The sequence below is a fragment of the Giraffa tippelskirchi genome, chromosome 11 (genome assembly GCF_054371585.1).
Source record: "Giraffa tippelskirchi isolate mGirTip1 chromosome 11, T2T-mGirTip1v1.2.pri, whole genome shotgun sequence".
Lineage (NCBI taxonomy): Eukaryota > Metazoa > Chordata > Mammalia > Artiodactyla > Giraffidae > Giraffa > Giraffa tippelskirchi.
In genome coordinates, this window is record NC_137285.1 from 93,012,729 (window position 1) to 93,036,250 (window position 23,522).

At 36.6% G+C, this 23,522-nt stretch overlaps 1 protein-coding gene across 11 annotated transcripts in view; it reads left to right on the forward strand.

Moving 5' to 3' along the window:
* ELMOD1 (ELMO domain containing 1) overlaps window positions 1-23,522 on the forward strand; it is a 136,074-nt gene that overhangs the window by 96,504 nt on the left and 16,048 nt on the right. For 10 of the 11 annotated variants that reach the window (XM_081545869.1, XM_081545879.1, XM_081545874.1 and 7 more), the window contains 5 exons: window positions 1,396-1,525; window positions 14,999-15,132; window positions 18,088-18,156; window positions 21,565-21,615; window positions 22,729-22,862. In XM_081545869.1, the coding sequence (XP_081401995.1) occupies window positions 1,396-1,525; window positions 14,999-15,132; window positions 18,088-18,156; window positions 21,565-21,615; window positions 22,729-22,862 (518 nt within the window). Of the gene's footprint in view, window positions 1-1,395; window positions 1,526-14,998; window positions 15,133-18,087; window positions 18,157-18,647; window positions 18,672-21,564; window positions 21,616-22,728; window positions 22,863-23,522 lie in introns of all 11 variants that reach the window. The other variant, XM_081545871.1, reaches the window with a different exon arrangement.

The window sequence follows — 23,522 nt, forward strand, 5'->3', positions numbered from 1 at the left end:
TACCACTGTGCCTTTTTCCTAAATTTAAATATCGGATTCAGTTGGTTTTTTTTAATTGAACATTCAGTTTTATATAAGTTTAGTGTTCTGGTTTATCTGACACTGCCCTTTGTGTTTGGAATAAACATACAGTCCTAAAATAAGATTTTCTATTGCCCTCAACTTTGAGTTAAACTCTATACATCTCTTCCCTCTCAAAAAGATGGTTATGACACTGTCATTGTGATTATGATGACCCCCCATTCCAACAAAAAATGTCTAAATTTAGTGAGTGAATTAGAAGTCAGAGTATATTGAACAGTAATTCTTGGCTTGAATCATATGAAATTGCTGTTGTTGAATCACTATGAAGAAACTAGCAGCCATCAAATGAGTATAGGAGGCTAATTTATGTAACAGTAATTTATAGGAAAACAAGATCTTGGTGATTATTTAGTAGTCACCTGTTTAATGAACTCGTATGTTATTTGACTGCTTAAGGTAAGACTCTATTTTACATTTTGTGTTGTAGAAGAGAAAAACAGCATTCAGATGACCATCTCTATGTCATGCTTGCCAGATTGATTTTTGTTCCAGTGATATGTTTTAAGGGGACTGATAATCAAACAAACTGTACATTCAGAGACGACTGAGCAAGATAGTAAAACATCTGAAAACCATGTCCCATGAGAAGGAACTGAAGAAAGTGGGGATTTGAGATAAGACCCTAGAGATGAGACTAGAAGAAAGAATTCCTGTCTTAAAATTAATAGACATGGCAGGGAAATGTGGAAATAAATTTTCTCTGAGAACAGCATTTGAACCACTTTGTAATAAAGCACATTTGGTTTCAGCATAAGGAAAAGCGTTCAGAGAAGTAGAGTGGTTGGAATGGAATGGGACATGTAGAGTAGTGAGTTCTTCCTCTTGGCATTGCCTTATCTGTCGGGTGCTTACAAGCAGAAGTGTTTTAACTGTTGTTGTTATCATTTGTTTTGAAATTTCTCTTACTCCTAAGCCCCTGGGACGATTTCTCTCTCACACACTATTAGCTGCCCATACACACCCTTCTGAAGAGTTTCTGATATATCTACCCAAGAGAGTAAAACAATCCCTAAGAAACTATGACCACCTGTATTTTCTACATCTTTCAAGTCACCTGCATAAAGAGCTCTCATGTTATTTAGCCATATTATTGCAATTTGACTTAAGAAAAGGCTGGAATGAGAGGTAAATTTTAACTGTCCATGTGGAATTTCAGTTAAAAATTGTGCTTCTATTAGACCCTATTTGAGCAATTTCCTAAATATTATATAAATATGGAAAGCCCTATTGTGCATACATCAAGTGAACAAATGCCAAAGAATATGTTTTGTTTTTCCTCATGTGTGTTTCTTCTATTTTTTAACACCTTAGATTGGGAATCTCTCTTCAGGCTTGCCTTCTGCAAATTGTTGGCTACAGAAACCTTATTGCAGATGTGGAAAAACTGCGCAGAGAATCCTACGATTCTGATAATCCCCAACATGAAGAAATGCTTTTGAAGGTTAGTCCTTGAACACGTTTCAGTTCTTCACTTAGGTCAGCTAATGTTTGCCAGGCCCCTGCTATGTGCTAGACACTGGTCTGGATGTGGGGGAAACAAAGGTGAATATGACACGAACACTGAACTAATAGGTAAAGCCTACCTTTTCTTGCTAGTTCAGATGTTGAAGATAAATTTTTCAATAGAAAATTCATGTGAGAAGTTAAATATAAAGCCAGTTTTCATGTGTAATCTGAAAAGGCATCAGAGGTGATTTCTGTGGCCTCTAACATTCAGCTCAAGTTTAGAGCTTCCCTGATGGCTCAGCTGGTAAAGAATCTGCCTGCAATGCACGAGACCTGGGTTCGATCCTGAGCTGGGAAGATCCCCTGGAGAAGGGAAAGGCTACCCACTCCAGTATTCTGGCCTGGAGAATTCCATGGACAGAGGAGCCTGGTGGGCTACAGTCCATGGGGTCACAAAGAGTCAGAAACAGCTGAGCAACTATAATACTTTCACTTAGATTGTTTAACTGTGTTGAAAGCCAATAGAAATAGCATTTGTCAAAGAGTGACCTAGGGTTTCCATTTATGACTTTTCATTCAGTTCAGTTCAGCCGCTCAGTCATGTCCGACTCTTTGCGACCCCGTGAGTTGCAGCACACCAGGCCTCCTTGTCCATCACCAACTCCCAGAGTCTACCCAAACCCACGTCCATCAAGTCGGTGATGCCATCCAGCCGTCTAATCCTCTGTCGTCCCCTTCTCCTCCTGCCCTCAATCTTTCCCAGCATTAGGGTCTTTTCCAATGAGTCAGCTCTTCGCATGAGGTGGCCAAAGTATTGGAGTTTCAGCTTCAACATCAGTCCTTCCAATGAACACCCAGGACTGATCTCCTTTAGGATCGACTGGTTGGATCTCCTTGCAGTCCAAGGGACTCTCAAGAGTCTTCTCCAACACCACAGTTCAAAAGCATCAATTCTTCAGCGCTCAGCTTTCTTTATAGTCCAACTCTCACATCCATACATGACCACTGGAAAAACCATAGCCTTGACTAGACGGACCTTTGTTGGCAAAGTAATGTCTCTGCTCTTTAATATGCTATCTAGGTTGGTTATAACCTTCCTTCCAAGGAGTAAGCGTCTTTTAGTTTCATGGCTGTAATCACCATCTGCAGTGATTTTGGAGACCCAAAAAATAAAGTCTGACACTGTTTCCACTGTTTCCCCATCTATTTCCCATGAAGTGATGGGACCAGATGCCATGATCTTAGTTTTCTGATTGTTGAGCTTTAAGCCAAATTTTTCACTCTCCTCTTTCACTTTTAGTAGACATCAAAGAAGATGAAGTTGGTTTCTGCTTCCACAATAGCTCCCTGGGGAAATTACCCAAAATCTTAATGCTGATTATTTATTCATGTAACTTAGAGAGTATTAAAGAGTAGGTAAAAGTTTATATATGGTGTATGAAAGCTGTTTGAAGAATAATATGCAGTCTTAAACACTCCTTCTTGGCTGACAAAGCAAAACTTTAAAAATCTTATCTGATCTGATACTGTATTATGATGCATCAATAAAACTTTAAAAAATGAAGACAAATCTTTAGAACTGCTCATCTGAAATGTTTTATAAATTCATTTCTGAAAATAGATGCTTTTTAAGTTGGAGTGCTTCTTTGTCCTTTCCTAGAGTTCAAAATGGCAGTAATGAAATTGGAAGAAAACATTTGTTTTGCTGCTTTAACTTATTTTATTGAAAAATGGAAATAGAAATTGTAATTTGAAAAATGTATCCTTTTGTGATTTTGTGTGTAGTATGTATTTTTGTGTATGTAAATGCTTAAACAGATGACTCATTTATCCCTACTAATTAGTGCTAGATCTGATGTCAATCATTAAAATTAACAATAGTTTCATTCTTAACAATAGTTTCTTCTTTTTCTCCTCTGCTTACTTTTAGCTACCTAGTGGCTGAGCTTCATCTCTTTAGTTGTTTTTTCCTGTGTTCTGCTAGGGATAGTCAACTTTAATTAAATGAACTCAAAGATAGGAAATAAGAGGTGATGAAAGAGAAAACAGGTGTTGTAGTTAACACACTGGCCATATGCTCCTGAACAGTTCATTAAAATGACTAAAATGCCCTCTGAATCAATGACATTTGGGTACCTGATATACATCATCTTAGTTGATCTGTTGTATGTGTCCTGGCACATAGGTTTTCAGCAAATATGAGTGGATGAATGAATTATTGAAGTCATTAGAAACGGATCAAGAATTTTTATGATACGACTTTTATATGCGGTCACAATTTGAGTATGTCGGTGTTATTTTTATAGTCACAGCTATAAGAGATAGGCAGGGGAACGATTGTTGTTGTTATTTAGTAGCTAAGTTGTGTCTGACTCTTTTGTGACCATATGTACTGTAGCCTGCCAGGCTCCTCTATCCATAGGGTTTCCCAGGCAAGAATACTGGAGTGGGGTGCCATTTCCTTCTCCAGGGGATCTTCCCAATCCAGGGATCAAAGCCATGTCTCCTGCATTGGCAGCTGGATTCTTTATGATTGTTATCTTAAGTTTTTCATCATTAACTTTATTTAAAAAACCTTTTTTATAGAGGTACTGTGGATGTACAATATTATGTTTCAGGTGAACACAATGAAAGTGAAAGTGAAAGTGGCTCAGTTGTGTCCAACTCTTTGAGACCCCATGGACTATACAGTCCATAGAATTCTCCAGGCCAGAATACTGGAGTAGGTAGCCTTTCCCTTCTCCAGGGGATCTTCCCAACCCAGGGATTGAACCCAGGTCTCCCGCATTGCAGGCGGATTCTTTACCAACTGAACTATCAGGAAAGCCCTAAATAATGATTCATAATTTTCAAAGGTTATACTCCATTTACTTATAAAATATTGGATATATTTCCTGTGCTATACAAAATATCCTTATAGCTTATTTTATACATAGTAGTTTGTACCTCTTAATCCCCTACCCTCATCTTGCCCCTCCATGCTTCCCTCTCCCAACCGGTAACCAGTAGTTTGTTCTCTATATCCGTGATACTTGTTTAACGTTTTATTTACTAGTTTATTTTTTTAGGTTCCATATGTAAGTGATATCGTGTGGTATTTTTCTTTCTCTGTTTAATTTATTTCACTTAGCATAATATCCTCCAAGTCCATAGGGCTGAATTCCATTGTATGAATAATATATATACCATGTCTCTATCCATATACCTGTTGCAGGGCACTTAGTTTGCTTCCATGTGCTGGCAACTGTAAATAATGCTGCTATGAACATTGCAGTACATGTATCTTTTCAAATTAGTGTTTTCAGTTTTTTTGAACATACATCCAGGAGTGGAATTGCTGAGTCATATAGTAGTTCTATTTTTAGTTTTCTGAGAAACTGCCATGCTGTTCTCAGTGAATGCACCAATTTATATTACCACCACCAATATACAAAGGTTATCTTTTCTCCACATCCTCACCAGCATTTTTCACTTGTGATTTTTTTTGATGATAGCCGTTTTGACAGGAATGAGGTGATATCTCATTGTGGTTTTGATTTGCATTTCCCTGATGATTAATGATGTTGAGAATCTTTTAATGTATCTGTTGGTGAAATATATGCCCTCTTAGAAAAAAATGTCTATTCAAATCTTCTGCCTCTTTTTTAATCATATTTTTTTAAATTTTTATTGCAGTACAGTTGTTTTACAATGTTGTGTTAGTTTCTGGGGGCTTCCTAGGTGGCTCGCGTGGTAAAGAATCCCCCTGCCAATACAGGATACACAAGAGAGGATAGCTTCTGGTGTACAGCAAAGTGATTCAGTTTCATTTATACACATATACATATGTATATTCTTTCTCATATTCCTTTCCATTATGGTTTATTACAGAATACTGAACATAGTTCCCTGTGCTATACAGTAGGAATTGTTGTTTATCCATTCTATATTTAATAGTTTGCATGTGCTAGTCCTAAATTCCCAATCAATCCCTCCTTACCTACCCTCTTGACAACCACAGATCTGTTTTCTATGTTCTGAGTCTGTTTCTGTTTCATAAATAAGTTCATTTGCCTCATACTTTAGATTTCACATATAAGTGATACCATATGGTATTTGTCTTTCTCACTTACTTTCCTGAGTATGATCATCCCTTTGTTGTTGTTCAGTCACTTAATCATGTCTGACTCTGTGACCCCATGGACTGCAGCACGCCAGGCTTCCCTGTCCTTCACCATCTCCCAGAACTTGCTCAAACTCATGTCCATTGAGTCGGTGATACCATCCAACCATTTCTTCTGTCTTCCTCTTCTCCTCCTGCCTTCAATCTTTCCCAGAATCAGGGTCTTTTCAGATGAGTCAGTTCTTCCCATCAGGTGGCCAAATTATTGGAGCTTCAGCTTCAGCATCAGTCCTTCCAGTGAATATTCAGGACTGATATCCTTTAGGATGGACTGGTTTGATGTCCTTGCAGTCCAAAGGACTTTCAAGAGTCTTCAACACCACAGTTCCTGCAAATGGCATTATTTCATTCTTTTTTATGGCTGAGTTGTGTTCTGTTTTTATCCATTCATCTGTCAATGGACAGTTATGTTGCTTCTATATCTGGGCTGTTGTAAATATTGCTGCTATGAACACTGGGGTACAGGTATCTTTTCAAATTATACTTTTATACAGATATATGCCCAGGAATGGGATTGCTGGATCAGATGACAAGTCTATTTTCAGTCTGTTGAGGAGACACCGCACTGTTTTCCACAGTAGCTATACCAGTTTACATTCCCACCAACAGTGTAGGAGGATTCCCTTTCCCCCACACCTCTCCAGCATTTGATGTTTGTAGACGTTTTAATGATGGCCATTCTGACCAGAGTGAAGTGATATCTCATTGTGGACTTGATTGGCATTTCTCTAATAATTAATGATGTTGAGCATTTTTTTTCATATGCCTGTTGGCCATCTGTATGTTTTCCTTGGAGAAATGTCTGTTTAGATCTTCTGCCCATTTTTTGGTTGGGTTGTTTGTTGTTTTGTTATTGAGTTGCATGAGGCTAGAGAAGGTTCCTAGAGAGCAGGGAAAGAACCCAGGTGATTCTTAGACTGATGCCTGCCAGTAATTGATGAAGCTGGATTCTTGGTTCTCTGATTGGAAGGGCCGTATTTCAGAAGCAGCTGTGGGTTTAAAATGCCATAGGGTCACCTAATCTGCTGGTGGGTGGGGCTCTGTCTCCATCCAGTTAGTTGGTTGGCCTGAGATATCCAAGTGCTGGTGCCTACAGTGTACTGGGCCAGAGCAGGGCTGGGTCCCGGGTCTACAATGGTGCTTGCCAGTACCATTGTCCGTGTAGTAGAATGAACTCCTCAGAATGGCAGCCATAAGAGTCTGTGTTCTCGGGGTGAGCTGCAGTTGCCTTCTGCCTCCCTGGAAGACTCTGCAAGATCAGCAGGTAGGTCTGACCCAGGTGCCTCTCAAATTAATGCTTCTTCCCTGAGTCCCACTGCATGTGAGATTTTGTGGTGCCCTTTAAGGGTGAAGTCACTATTTCCCCCAGCCCTTTGGTAATTCAGAAAGAAAGACCCCTCTGACCTTCAAAGTCAGATATTCTGGGGGCTCATCTTCCCAGCACAAGACCCCCAGGCTGGGGAGTCTGATGTGAGACTTAGACCTCTCACTCCTTGGAGAGAACCTCCTCATTTCTAATTATGCTCCCATTTGTGGATCACCCACCTGGAGTGTGGGACGTGACTATATTGCAACTCCACCCCTCCTACCCATCTTGTTATTCCTTCTGTTAATCTTTAGTTGTAGAAGATTTTTTTCTGGTAGATTTTGGTCTTTTTCATTGATGATTATTCTGTAAATAGTTGTGATTTTGATGTGCCTGTAATAGGAAGTGAGCTCAGAATCATTCTACTTTGCCATCTTGCCCAATCTCGGTTTTCATTACTTCAGAGATAAGCAAACTAAAGTATGTTAGTCCAGTCTCCGATTCACACAGCTAGTGAATTACAAAGCTATGGCTGTCTCCCTCTATAATAGGCACCTTGAGGAAAGACATATTTTCTACCCTCAAATGGCTTGTAATCTAATTTGGGAGGTACTCTACATCTACAAAAGTCACTAAATCTTATCCATAGAGTGTCTCTAAAATACCTCTCAAATGATTTCTGTTCCCACTGCCTTATTTTAGCCATCATTTCCAACTTGAGCTATTAGAATAGCCTTTTAATTCTGCCGCTAACCATTAACCTTCTCCCTTCCATCCTCTAAAGTACCAGTGGAGGGATTATTTTCATTGTATTCTCAATTACAAACTTCAGGCTTTGGGTGTCTGGTAGTAGAAAACCAGAATGCATCTTCACATGCATTTTGGACCCTTTCCAGTTTATTTCTTTAAGCTATTTCTCCTTTATCCTATTATGTACAGCACATTTCCCCCCATACTCTGTCATTCACCATGACCCAGATTAAGCCATGCCATCCAACTTGTGGTACCCTGTTACCCATTACTCTCAGAGTAGAATCTGGCTCATTTTTTTTAAATGTTGTTCATTGAGTTTTGAAATCTTCTCTAGCAAATTTAGGCATGGGATCTTTATTCTCTTCTTCAGTTAATTGAAATTCCATATCTGATAATAATAAAATCAATAATAAGATGTTCCTTGAGTGTTTAATATGTGTCAATTGTTAAAGTAAGGGTTTTATAGCATTATTCCATTTAATTGTCACAATAACCAATATTGGTATTATCCCCATTTTTCAGATGAAGAAAATTGATATTATTCTCATTTTTCACATAGTTAGAAAGGGCTTTTAATTCCTGTACTATACTATCTCTCAAGGGAGAAACTATGTCTTGTTCACATTTGTATTTCCAGTGGCTGGCCCATGGTTTATGTTTAACTTATTGAGCTTAGGCTTCTTTATCTTTAAGATGGATAATAATATCATTATTATCTACTTCACAAAATTGTTTAGAGCTAAAGTAAGCAAACTAAAACTTGTAGGTCAAAATCTGGCCTGCTACCCATTTTTCTAAGTAAGGTTTTATAGGAACACATCCATGCTCGTTCATTTATGTGTTGTCTATGGCTGGTTTTGTACTCCATTGAAAAAATCAAGTAGTTGTGGCAGTGAACTTATGGCCAACAAAGCTTTAAGATATTTGCTGTCTAACCCTTTACAGACAAAGTTTGCTGACCCTTGGTTTAGAGGCTTGAGTGATATATTGCCAAATTGTTTAATTGCTCTCATTTATATAAACATAGGAGACCATTATCAGTGTTTCTCCTTATAAACTATGAAAAAGAAATCTGGGGCTTCCCTGGTGGCTCAGCAAAGAATCTGTCTGCCAGTGCAGGAGACACGGGTTCCATCCCTGGCCCAGAAAGATGCCACATGTCACAGATCAGCTAAGCCCGGGCACCACAGCTACTGAGCCCATCCATGTGCTGCAGCTATTGAAGCCCATGTTTCTAGAGCCTCCACTCTGCAACAAGAGAAGTGACTGCAGTGAGAAACCCATGTACTGCAACTAGAGAATGGCCCCTGCTCACCACAACTAGAGAAAAAGCCCAGCAATGAAGTCCCAGAACAGCCAAATAAATAAAATTATTTTAAAAACCCAAAATTATAAAATTATTTTAAAAAGAAAAGAAAAAAAAACCTTGATTTTTATGATTGTTTAAACATAGGCTGAAATAAAACTGATTAACATCACTTTACGTTGATGTAGCACTGTCCATATGCATTATTCAAATGGACATTCTTATTAAGTGTTTTCTAACCAAATTAATAGTAAAGGCAAAAATTTAGGTGGATTCATGTACTTAATAGGAAAAATATAACCCCAAATTAAAAGGTCTGATCGTAGAGCTGCTTCTTCTTCAAAGGATAGATACACAAATGCCCTTGCTCTTTCTGTTCTACAGCAGACCAGAGACAGGGCAGAAGTGTTCAAATATGCTTGCGATAAAGCCTGAATGCAAAGAGGAGAGAATTAAACAGAACACAGGAGGATGGACTGACTCAGCATGCAGCTTTCACATCTCTAGCTTGTGATCTGCACAAGAATGACCCTTCTAGCCCTTGTCTCCTGCAGTTGGCAGGTGGCTTTGTAATAATTCTACTCCCAATAGTACAGCCTTAGATGGCTAGACTCATCAAAGCCCCCCACCAGAGGCCCACCACCTTAGTTAAGATTTCAGTCAGCTTCCAGGTGCAAGAAATGACCTTTCCTTTCAGAGCTACCCTGCTGCCTCCTGTTATTTTTCTGGGAAGAGCCTCTCTATCAGAAGAGAATCCAGTAGGCAGTAACTCAAGCATTCTTACAGGAAGTGTACGCTTGGTAGCACTTCATGTAAGTGATTTAGCATAATTGACTTTCATCTTCCATGAAAGTGGCATGTTAATAAATTAAGAACACTTTTTAGCCATTAATCTAGTCTGTTGTGACATATGAAATTATTAAAATGGAATTTATTTTTTAAATTTATTTTAAAACATTTTATCATTCAAAGCTTTTACTTTCCCAAACCGAGTATTCTCTGAATGAAGGAAGTTTATCATTTAACTGTAGAAATGAAATGCTTGCTGTTGGCATTTTACTCCACTCACTTGATCAAACCAGGTATTTTTAAACTGTGTGGGGCCTTGAGATTACTTCCAGATGTTGTTCAAGTGAATATGATCAGCTTTACAGTCTGTTTTTGTTTGCTTGGTTTTCATTGTGGCAGTAACCAAATCAGTTCCCAGAGGATTTTTTTTAAGATCTTTTCTCTCAGTTTTTTGTACTCTTCCAGTGAATTACAACATTTTGTCTTTTGATAAATAAAGAGCACTGGCAAATTCTTATATGGGCAATATAAAAAGAGATTTCTGGGGGCTTCCCTGGTGGCTCAATAGTAGAGAATCCACCTGCCAATGCAGGAGACACTGGTTCGATCCCTGATTTGGGAAAATCCCACATGCGTCAGAACAGCTAAGCCTTTTCACCACAACTGTTGAGCCTGTGCTCTAGGGCCCAGGAGTGTCAACTACCAAGCCCATGTGCTGAAACTACTGAAGCAATAGAGCCCATGCTTCATAAAAAGAGAAGCCACTGCAATAAGAAGCCTATGCGTTGCAACTAGAGAATAGCCCCTGCTTGCCACAACTAGAGAAAAGCCTGTTGAGCAATGAAGAGCTGGCACAGCCAAAACTAAATAAAATTTTTTTTTAAAGAGATTTCTTATATCAGTTTGATATTTTACTCTCAAGCATGATAGATACACTTTCTTTTCTCTGAAATTTTTTTCTCACCCTTTAGATTGAATTTACCTGTTGTGCTAAAACATAAAATATTATATCATTTGAATAATAAGCAATTTTGCATTCATGCCTAAAAGAACTTTGATGAATTAACAACTCTTTTTGTTAGCATTTCCTGTCATTGGACTTTGCTTTATACTATGTCAGATGTGACATATACAGTTCCCTTTAAGCTTTAAAATCCATATAACATAGAATTAGCAATTTAAAAGGTGAATTATGTCTTAAATAATGACAGGAAATTTTATATTTCTATTTATACTTGTCTATAATGAAGATACAGAGAAGGAAATGGCAACCAACTCCAGTACTCTTGCCTGGAAAATCCTATGGACAGAGGAGCCTGGTAGGCTGCAGTCCATGGGTTCGCTAAGGGTCGGACACGACTGAGCGACTTCACTTTCACTTTTCACTTTCATGCATTGGAGAAGGAAATGGCAACCCACTCCAGTGTTCTTACCTGGAGAATCCCAGGGACAGGGGAGCCTGGTGGGCTGCCGTCTGTGGAGTCGCACAGAGTTGGACACGACTGAAGTGACTTAGCAGCAGCATAATGAAGATATAACATGAAATGTTATTAACAGCCTAAAAAGTAAATTTGTTTACATACCCATCTTCATTTTGAACATTACATGTTTATACAGTTGTGGACCTCAGTCTTTCTCACTCTCTCAAGTAATAATACATATTGAGTTTATTTTTCTATGGGAATTTTAAAAAGTACAACCAGTTTCTTAAGCAGTGAAGAGCATAATGTCTAGAATTTATGTGTCCAGTAAAATGCAATTAATCATAAATTATTTGAGATAACTCTTAACAATGATAATATCTTTTTCAGGTTTATTCATGAACGTTATTGATCTTTCTTTTTTATTTTTTGTTGTTGCTCATTCGCTCAGTCATGTCTGACTTTTTATGACCCCATGGACTAGAGCACGCCAAACTTCCCTGTCCTTCACTACCTCCCAGAGTTTGCTCAAATGCATGTTCATTTAGTTGATGATGCCATCCAATCATCTCATTCTCTGTCGCCCTCTTCTCCTCCTGCCCTCAATCTTTCCCAGCATCAAGGTCTTTTTCAATGAATTGGCTCTTTGCATCAGGTGGACAAACTATTGGAGCTTCAGCTTCAGCATCAGTCCTTCCAGTGAATATTCAGGGTTGATTTCCTTTAGGACTGACTGATTTGATCTCCTTGGTGTCCAAGGGACTCTCAAGAATCTTCTCTAGCACTACAGTCCAAAAGCATCAATTCTTCGGTGCTCAGCCTTCTTTCTGGTCCAACTCTCACATCTGCACATGACTACTGGAAAAACTTTAGCTTTGGCTATATGGACCTTTGTTGACAAAGTGATGTCTCTGTTTTTTAATATGCTGTCTAGGTTTGTCATAGGTTTCTTCCAAGGAGCAAGCGTCTTTTAATTTCATGGCTGCAGTCACAGTCCACAGTGATTTTGCAGCCCAAGAAAATAAAGTCTGTCACTGTTTTCACTTTTTTCCCCATCTATTTGCCATAAAGTGATGGGAACAGATGCTCTGATCTTAGTTTTTTGAATGTTCAGTTAAGCCAGCTTTTTCAGTCTCTTCGTTCACCTTCATCAAGGGACTCTTTAGTTCTTCTCCACTTTCTGCCATAAGGGTTGTATCATCTGCATATCTGAGGTTATTGATATTTCTCCCAGCAATCTTGATTCTAGCTTGAGCTTCATCTAGCCCAGCATTTCACATGATAGTCTCTGCATGCAAGTTAAATAAACAGGGTGACAATATATTTTTATTTTTATTTGTAATTGCTTTACAATGTTGTGCAACAACATGAAATAGCTCTAAGTGTACACATATCCTCTCCCTCTTGAGCTTCCCCACCACCATCACACCCCTCTAGGTCATCACAGAGCACCATGCTGAGCTCCCTGTGTAATATAGCAACTTTTCACTAGCAATCTGTGTTACATGTGGGAGTATATATATTTCAATGCTCCTCTCTCAATTCATCCAACCCTCTCCTTCCCTAGCTGTGTCCACAAGTCCATTCTCTACTTGTGTGTCTCTGTTCTTGCTCTGTAAACAGGTTCATCAGTACCATTTTTCTAGATTCCATATACATGTATTAATATATGATACTTGTTTTCCACATTCTGACCTACTTTACTTTGTATAACAGACTCTAGGTTCATCTACTGCACTACAACTGACTCAACTTCATTCTTTTTGTGGCTGAGAAATACTCCATTGTATAGATTGTAGCACAATTTCTTTATCCATTTTTTGTCCATGGACATCTAAGTTGCTTCCATGTCCTACTTATTGTAAATAGTGCTGCAGTGAACAGTGGGGTACATGTGTCTTTTTGAATTATGGTTTTCTCAGGGTGTATGCCTAGTAGTGGGATTGCTGGGTCATATGGTAGTTTTATTCCTAGTTTTTTGGGTAATGTCCATACTGTTCTCCATAGTGACTGTATCTATTTACATTCCCACCAACAAAGCAAGAGGGTTCCCTTTTTTCTACATTCTCTGTCGCGTTTATTGTTTGTAGACTTTGTGATGATGACCATTCTAACGGGTGTGAGGTGATACCTCATGGTGGTTTTGATTTGTATTTCTCTAATAATGAGCAATGTTGAGCATTTTTTCATGTGTTGTTGACCATTTTGTATGTCTTCTTTGGAGGAATGTCTGTTTAGGTCTTCTGCCCAGTTTTTGATTGAGTTGTTTTTCTGATATTGCGTTGCATAAACTGCTTGTATAGTTCGGAGACTGATCTTTTTATCAGTTGTTTCATTTGCAATTATTTTCTCCCGTTCTCAGGATTGCCTTTTCATTTGTTTATAGTTTTCTTTGCTTTGCTAAAGCTTTTAAGTTTAATTAGGTCCTGCTTGTTTATTTTTGTTTTTATTTCCATTACTCTAGGAAGTGGGTCAAAAGGATCGTGCTGTGAGTTGTGTCAAAGAGTATCCTGCCTATGTTTTCCTCTTAAGAGTTTTGTAGTTTCTGGCCTTATATTTAAGTCTTTAATCCATTTTGAGTTTATTTTTGTGTATGGTGTGAGAAGGTGTTCTAGTTTCATTCTTTTACATATAGCTGTCCCATTTTCTGAGCACCACTTACTGAAGAGGCTGTCTTTTCTCCATTGTATATTCTTGCATCCTTTGTCAAAACTAAGGTGCCCATTGGTACGTGGGTTTATCTCTGGGCTTTCTATCTTGTTTCCTTCATCTATATGCCTGTTTTTGTGCCAGTACTGTATGCCTTGATGGCTGGCTTTGTAGTATAGTCTGAATTCAGGAACGTTGATTTCTCTAGCTCTATTTTTCTTTCTCAGAGTTGCTTTGGCTGTTAGGATCTTTTGTGTTTCCATACAGATAGTGAAATTTTTTGTTCTAGTTCTGTGAAAAAATGCCATTAGTAATTTGATAGGGATTGCATTGAATCTGTAGATTGCTTCGGTTAGTGTAGTCATTTTCACATATTGATTCTTCTAATCCAAGAACATCTTTCTTTATTCAACTATATGATGCTTATTTATTCTCATGCTTGTTATAGATGAGAAATGAAACTCAAGTCAGTTTGCTTTCTTTTTATTAACAGTGCTACTAATAGCTTTGCTATAAAGTTAGCTAATCATTTCTGGACTTGAATAATGCATGGCCTCAAAATTATTCCTTTTCTTCTCTTCCCTTTATTCTCTTAAATGTTTTTGAAAATTCCAAAAAACTTTTGTAGATTGTGTGTATGGATACACACATATACACATAAACATATCACTGACTAGGAACTAAAACAGAAAGATTAAAAACACTAAAATATACACAAGTATACATTCCATTGCCTTCAGAGTAATGACATCATCATACGTCATTCAGCCCCTGGAAAATTCCACTGCATTTTTATGAGAAGATGAGAGTGAAAAGACAAATAGCCTCTTAGTTCTATTACAAATAATTTTTGCTTCCCAGGCTTCCTGGAAACGTCTTAGGCCCCCTCAAAGAATCTTTCAATCATAATTTGAGAGCTGTTATCATAGCTAATTGAAACATAATCAGATCTTCAGTTGTAATACACTTGCGTATATTCAGATTTCCAAAGTTCTTAATAACGTAGTTTACTAAATTTTATCCAGTAAGAAATAATATTATATGTGTGTATATTAACAAGCTAATTTTTTCCTTGTCTGCAGTTATGGAAATTCTTGAAGCCCAATACTCCACTGGAATCCCGGATTTCTAAGCAATGGTGTGAAATTGGTTTCCAAGGTGATGATCCTAAAACAGATTTCCGAGGAATGGGACTTTTGGGACTGTACAATTTGCAGTAAGTAAAATGAAGAATGGTTGAGTTTTAAAGTGATGTCTGGCCTCCTCATATTGAAATGTCAAAGTTGAGTTATTAGTCCTAGAAGTCACTTCCCAGAAGACTCCAAGTAAACACTCAAGTCCTCTGACTTCAACTCAGGTTCATAAAATTTAAAAAAACTACTACCATCTTCCTTTTATCTGGCAAACTTCATGCATTCTTTTAAACAAGTCTCAAATTTATTTTAATTATTTTATTATGAAAAATTTCAGTTGTATACAAAAACAGAGGAAGATTATAAAGAATCCCCTATATACTGATCATCCAGATTTAGTAATTATTGACATTTTGAAATACTTGCAACACTTTTTTTTTGGTAGAATTATGTTAATGAAAATCTTATACTGTTTGTAGTTTCAGTCTCATATGTCAATATGTAGCTTTAGAAGACATGAATATTACCTTACAGTAACCCCAATGACATTATTACACCTAACAAAATGAACAGTGATTCCTTGGTATTATCTATATCCTGACCATATTCAAATTTCCCAATTCTCTCAAAAATGTCTTTTATAGCTGGTGTCATAATCCAGTTCCATGTAAGATCTGTACGTTGCACTTAATGATTATCTCTCTGGTCTTTTTTAATTCAACAAGTTTCTCCCCCTCTGTCCTCTCTTTTTGCACTCCCAGTTATGTCATTAACTCATGCAAGAATCTAGGTCAGCTTTCCTGTACTATAAAATGTCCCACAGTCTGTATTTGTCTGTTTGCATTTGTACCCATCCCAGTATTTCTTGAAAATCAGAGATATTTGAAAACACTTGAACAGGTTCATGTTGAGAGGGTAGCATCTCCAGTCTCAGTTTTATGCTGAGATGAGTCAGAGGAATCACAGCCTGATGGCTCCATTGCCATCTAGCCATTTAACCATTTCCTCCAGTGATCTTCACTGAACCAATTAGTTGTACATAGAGTGCTTCTCTAATTTTGTTATTCTTCCCACAGTTTTTGGCTGGAGTTCTGTAAAGACAGTTTCTTTTATTAAATATGGTTATTTGGTTTCTCTAAAATACAGGCAGGATAGCTGCTCAAGTAAATAAGTTACCAATTTTCAGAGGGAGAAGTTGGTGCCCTAGTTCCTTTGTTAGTGATTGAACTTTTTTTTTTTTTTGGCTTTATCTCTATATTTTTAAATTATCATTTTAACTCCTGGTTTTTGTATGTTTATGTGATTTAATAATTGTGCTCATTATTTTTTTCATGCTTAAATTGGGTCATTTGTAGCCATTCATTTTCAAGAAAAAAAAAGTCCTTGTAGGTTGGTTCTTAGGAAGGGTAGTGATATGTTTTTAAAAGAAAAAAAATGACATTTTTAATAGCACCCATTTTCCCCCTAGATCTTGGCTTTTATTTTAAATTTAGGAAGTTTACTAGTCACCCATGCCTTTTTTAAGATGGTAAATATTTTATACAATTTTAAAGATTATTTTCCACTTATAGTTATTTTTGGTTCTATTCCCCATATTTTAAAATACATCCTTATAGCTTGTCTTACACCCAACAGTTTGTATCTCCTACTCCTTTATCCCGATTTTGTCCCTCCTCCCTCTCTCCACTGGTAATCTCAATAGTCACCCATTCTTACATTATTATGTGATGAATAGAAAAGAAAAGGTGGGGTTGCAAATAAGTATGTAAAGGATGAGCTTTTGATAAGTAGAGCTGGGACAGTTGACTTTCCATTTGAAAAGTAAATATCTACCTCGCCTCCGTTTACAAGTTGAATGTCAAAAACAACTATTTACAACTTTTAGGAGAAAATCTTTGAAATATGTGAGTAAAGAAGGATCTCTTAAAGACAAAAACCAAAAAAGCACAAGCTGTAAAAGAGAAATCAATGGATCTCAGACATTAAAAGTGAAACCTCTGTAAGATAAGCCACCATAGATTGACATTCCAAGAAAGAAAACCAAGACTGACATTCATATACATGATAAAGGATCCATCTCCAGTATATTAGGCTCTGAGGGTTTATTTATCTTATTTATTTGAATGCATTTTTAAATATACTGGACCGAGAAATATTAACAGACAGGCTATAAAAGAAGAATCCTAGATGACCAACAAAAGTATGAAGAGACTCAATTTCATTAATAATCATGGATATGTTTATGAAATTTGCTGACTAGCTTTGAACTTTTTGAAAGAACATTTAAGGGCTTGATTTATCCTTTAGATATATGCAGGAAATTATATACACATCAAGTTAAATAATATATGCTATACTTAGTTGTATTTTATAATTTCTTTATGAAGTAACTGTTATTATATATTTTTGAGGGTATGTAAGCTTTTTGTATTTGTTAGGAAGTTCATTGCCCCTTTTCCCCCAAAACAGAATTTTAGCATCTCTATGCTCTGTAGATATTTTCATCCAAAATTTACCCCAAGAATATTCTCCAAGAAAATGCACTGAACGTTTATTACCTCGTCTAGTCTCATCTTTTCTCTGTTTGACTGTCAGAGTCTTTCACTATGTTGCTTTCATCCAGGCTTTTTCTGCCTTCTGAGGGGACTCATTCTGCCTTCCCTTTAAGAATCTATAACCCTCTTCTGTAAAGCAATTATCCTTCAATTAAAAAATAAATTAAAAACAAACAAACAAAAGAATCTATAACCCTCATTAAGAATATCTTTGGCTTTCTGGGGAATGGTAAAGTTCATAATTAAATTTTCAAACCTACTGGAATCATTCCTAAAACTTTGTGGGTTTTACAACTACCCTATTAGATTCTCAATGTATTTGGAAAATTCTATTATGAAAAGCTCCTCATTCTCTGGAGGAGCTGAAACAAGTGATAACACTTATGTTGATATCCATCTCTGAATCCAAAATGGCCTCGATTGGATTGGAATGAATGTATTCAAAAGGTCTGGAGTTATGATTGTCTTTCCCTCCAACTGCAGGTATTTTGCAGAAAGAGATGCTACAGCAGCTCAGCAGGTCCTCTCTGATTCTCTTCACCCCAAATGCAGGTAATCATTAAAAATAAAAGGTGGATTAGGTTTTGTAGTTTATGTAGAAGTAACTTCATCTCCTATATCGCTCTATTGATGAGATTCTCAAGAGAGTCAACCCACCAGAAGTGAGGCTTAAAGCTCTTTTAAACAAGCACTTTTGGCAAATGCTGAATAGGAAGGTTAAAATGTCAGACTTGTTACAGGTTTTAGGATGTGAAGTGGCACTGTTCAAGTGAAATATGTATTTACCTGAAGGGATTAGTAGTCTCTCTGGTGTCTAGGAAGATTGAGGGGATGGGCATAGAAGACGGAGAAAGTAGAGGATGCAAGAGTTGAGAAACAAGGGGCCACAGGGGGGAATGGAGGGAAGAATGGAAGTCTTGAAGTCGGAGACCGAGTGAGAAAGTCTAAAATTGCTGCAGCTCTTTTCTTAATAAAATTCTAGATTGTAAATTGTTTGTGTTTTCATTTAACTTTCTAAATTTTTTTTAACTGATTGCATTAAGGGATATCACTAAAGAGGAAATAAGGTATTTTTCTTTGCTTTTGCTTTTTCTCGCTTTTATTTTATTTTAGGCTAAGTATGGGTAAGAATTTTTCAAGAAATACAAATTCATGAAAAATTTTCTGAAAGCAAACATTTCCCAACTTTTTATATGATATAGTTCATTACATTTGGCCTACATTTTGATAAAGGAAAAATCAGATTAGACTGACCTGATAGAAAATGTCAGAGTCTTTCTATAGCTGTGTCTATTGGAAAAACATTTTGAAACGTCACCTAAAGGCTGAACACATTACTACATATCTCTGATCCCATCTACTCCAAGAGATGGACATTTCATTTGGGAATTTTGTTGCACAAAGCATATTAACTCTTTTATTAATGTATTTCTAATTATAATATTATGAAGAGTATATACATGCTTTAGTCACTCTATTATAAGGAGTTCTTCTATTATGTATTCATATTTTTATTTCACTTTTTTCTTCTCAGCATGAACAGAGTCCTTGTTAGTGTTCATGATTACTAAATATGTCCCAAATTTTATCATACCACTCTCAGAATCTATGAGTGGTATAGATTGACTTTGGGGCTCCCTCTTATCTTACTATTATACTGAGTGTAGCTTCAATGGCTAAGATTCATTAAATTATACTATACTTCTCAAATTTATAATTATAATCTTTTATAAGGTTAAATTTTCATTTTCTTTACCTTTTATTTACTTTGAGAAAAACACTAAGATCCCTTAACTCTTCATATATTGCATGGCTAAAATCAAGCTATTTTAATTATTTAACTTCATCGAATTACATGTTTCTGTTAATGTAGAGATTCTGAACTCTCTATAATTAAAGTTGGCTGAGGAGTCTGTGTGTTGTTATTCTGTGGAGAAGCTTTAGGTAGAAGACATGAATCCTTCATGGTCCTTGGGAAGTGACAATAAGCTTAAAATATTTGTTAATAAACTATTGGAGAGGGATTAATTTTGTCTATGAACCATGCTGAAAAAAAAGCTTTATGATTTTATATCCTGTGTTGGCCATCAGAGAGGAAGTATTGAGAATTTGTGTGTTTACTCTTATTTAAGAAGAGACTAGAATGTGTGTGTGTGTTTGGAGAGGGGCATGCATATACTTTGTCCCTCAAGCTACAAATAAAATTGACCAGATGAAGTTCAACTGTTAACCACTTCAAATTGATGGTAAATGTCATTGAATACAAATCAGAATGTCTTGAAATCACCACTGTCCTTCACCAGTGTCTGAAAGAAATTTATTAACGCATTGTGATATCATCCTAGATTCTTTCAGACCCTGAATAGTTCAGGTGTTGAACAGGGAGAAGCCAGTAAATACTAAGGAAGGTTTTCCCCTGTCTACCCTTCAGCAAGCATTATACACTGTTGCTCTTGTGAAGATCTATCCTGAGATAACTTGAGGGATAAAAGTAGATTCAAGTTTAAGAGGAGAGTTTTGACAGTTTTTGTGCTTCTTTGTGGTGTATATGTTTCCTGAAGAAAGAAATTCCTTCTGTTTGGGCTGGGACACCCTATAGAGTATCATTACTTATAAGTATTGAAATGAGTGGAGGTCATTTGGTCTTTTCTTATATTTCCAACACAGATAGATTTAATTTAACAAAATACAGAGACGCTATGTATTTATAAAGCTTTGTTGAGAAGAGCTGCTTATAAATTTGTTTATACAAAATTTCTTAAATTTCACACCTAACCCTTTTTAGTCTGGGTATAAGTTGTTTAAGGTAAAAGTCTCCTGATGCCTCTTTGGCTGATAATTGGCAGTTACACTAAAAGGAAGTGGCTCATTTTCACGTGAATTAAAGACAGTTACTTTGAATTAGAGCCCGTCGTTTATAGAGTAGAAAGTACTTAGAGTGAAACGCCAATTTTGCATCACGTTTTTGTGGGCTTGTGCTGTGTGTCACATGTGTGTCTTTTAATGTAGTGTTTGCATTGTTTTATGAAGAACTCTTTCTCTTACTTAAATGGAAGCTAAATGTTCGTAATAACTCTGGTTTTAAAATTGTATTTAGTTCCAAGACCAATGACAATTTTTAGTGTAGAACACCGAATGAAGGTCACATTAGCCACAAAGAAGAGTGTAAGGTGGTTCCTGCCCACAAGATGTTGGCAGTATGGAAGTGCGTGAGAAGGGGTGTAAGAACGTTACACAAAGTAATAGAATGCAAGTCAGTATTTTCAGAATGCCTTTATCATAGGACCCTTTCCTCAGATAGTCTTATTCAGAAGCTCTAATTATAAAAATGTGTTAGAATGTGTCTGCTATGGTTTAGTTATCTTGGCTTAGCCGGAGGAAATGCTATAGCACTTGTTAGGACAGAATTGTTAAAGCTTATGTGTCTCTCCTTCCCTTCTCCCCTCCCTCCCTCCTCTTCTTCTTTCCTCCTTTTTTTTCACTATCAGGAAATGTTTATTTGGCATCTGCTGTGTATAAGACATCACAAAAGGTTAAATAATATAATTTCCATGAGAGAAAACCAGATGAAATACAGTGTGGGGAATCATGAGAGAGTGAGGTAGCATCTTGCTAGAGGAGAGAGAGATACCAGGCAAGGTTTCATGGCGGAGGTATTGTTTGATAATTAATGGATAATATAAAAGAGTATGTTTGACTTTTACGTCTGTCTCTCACCACTGTACTATAGTGAATAAGAGATAAGTACCATGGCTTTAAATAATTCCATTTCTGAGCTCTGTATAAATTGCATTGTAGCTTCTTAGTTAATAACATTTAAATTGGTTAGTGTTTGATAACTGAGTTATAGACATCCCCACATCTAGTCAACAGTTTTAAAAAAAAAACATTAAAAGAGAACAGGTGCTAATTAGAGATCAAATCTTACCTATTTATTTATTTGTTCACTCATTTATTCAGCAAATTCAGCAAAGCAGAGTGGGAGAAGAAAAGGATGGATAAAGCAATTGGGTGAGTGTGGGACCCCGTATATAAGGGGTTGTCAGTCTGAGCCAGAGCCAGAACGAAAGTGTCCTAAGAGCACTGCAAAAACTGACAAGGGTGAAAATCCGCTTGTCCTGATGGAAATAAATAATCCAGTTTTGAAAAGGACCTGTTTATGTTTTTTGGATTTACTTATATGGTTATATGATACTACTTTGCCTGTGTTCTAGTCATAAGGTTTGGAAAGTTATAACTATATGGAAATGATTTTCAAAAATCATAAATTTAGAATTGTGTTTGCTCGTTTGCTTTTAAGGATTCCTATCAAGTGTCAGGCTATTAGTTAAAATTTTACTTTAGAACATTTTTTATAATGCCTCATGTCATCCAAAAATATTTCTGAACAGAGAACTTCTTTTTTGTGTGCTGGATTTATAGTACCAGTGAAGACTTAAGAACTCCATTTGACTTAATTTTGGATAGACATGTGGAAAATGAACTAGAAAATATACCCTGAGTATTAAGATACTAATTTTTCCTCATTTTAAAAGTAGTATTTGATTTATTATAGAAAATTTCAAAAATATAGAGAAGTAAACAAAAACACTCTAATCATATTACTCTAATATACCCATATTAATATTTTGTAGCATTTGATTCTTAGAATATTTTTGTTCACATTTGAATGTATACAATAAAACTTGGCTTGTTCCTTATATATTGTTTTATATCCTGCTTAAATCATCTTTAGGAATGTAGTTTTACTAGCTGTAGTACACTATATGAGATTACCATAATTTATTTCACCAATCATCTTCTTTAGGATATGTGAATAATTTACATATCTTTGCCATGTAAATGACTATCCTTGCATTTAAAGCTTTTTCATTTTCTGGTTTTGTCTCATATATTTGGGATGGAATTAATAAGTCAAAGCATGCAAACTCTCAATTCTCTTGGAAAACATTATTAAAATTTTCTGTTAATTAATGAGATTCAGAGTTTTGATAAGGCTGTGACGAAGGGAAATCTGCCATTCTCATAATTAAATAGTAATGTAAAACTCAAATTATCATTTTTTTTGAGATGCTTACTTCCCATATGTGACACACAGTTGGTATTGTGGCTTGTACTTTACAGGTACTCATTTGCAATTGTGGGCATCAATATAACTGATCTGGCATATAATCTACTGGTGAGCGGAGCGCTAAAAACCCATTTCTACAACATCGCTCCAGAAGCTCCAACATTATCTCACTTCCAGCAAACATTCTGTAAGTGTCTTGTTGCTTAATTATTGACATAGACTCCTATAGAGAACACTCTGGACAAGGGCTGAAGCTGAGAGATCTTTGTGATTTGGTTGCTTTGGAGCCTTTGAACTCCTCCTTTGGTTTTTATTTTGTTTTCTCATTCAAAACCACATATTTTCAGGCATCATGAATCTTTTCTCGTTCCCACCTCTTGCCTAATATTCAATGTATCAACTTCCCATCTGACTTAAAGACATCATGAATGTCTTTCTCCCTCTGATCCAGCATGACACTTAACCGTACAGGCTTTGAAGACAGCCTGAGTTGACTCCAGAGCTACATCTACTACCCTCCTTGAAAGCTCAGCTGTCTCATCTATAAAATGGATGCAAAATGAGTGGAAGGGAAAATGATTTTTTTGTTAGCTAGTCCCATTGTTAGTGCTCCGTGAACATTAGAAAGAGCAAGTGGTAGATAAGTGGGTGATACAGATGTTGGTGGAGTTGTTGGTATTAATTTTACTGCTACCACTACTATTGCTACAGAGGGTAGTGTTTGCAGTTCCTTCTAACTGTAGGTGCTAATAGAGGGAATTATTGTTGACCCTGAACCTGAGGTTGCACTTGTGCTGAGGTTTCAGAAGATAAAGATCAAGACTCTTTAGTACAGTCCTGGGATGCT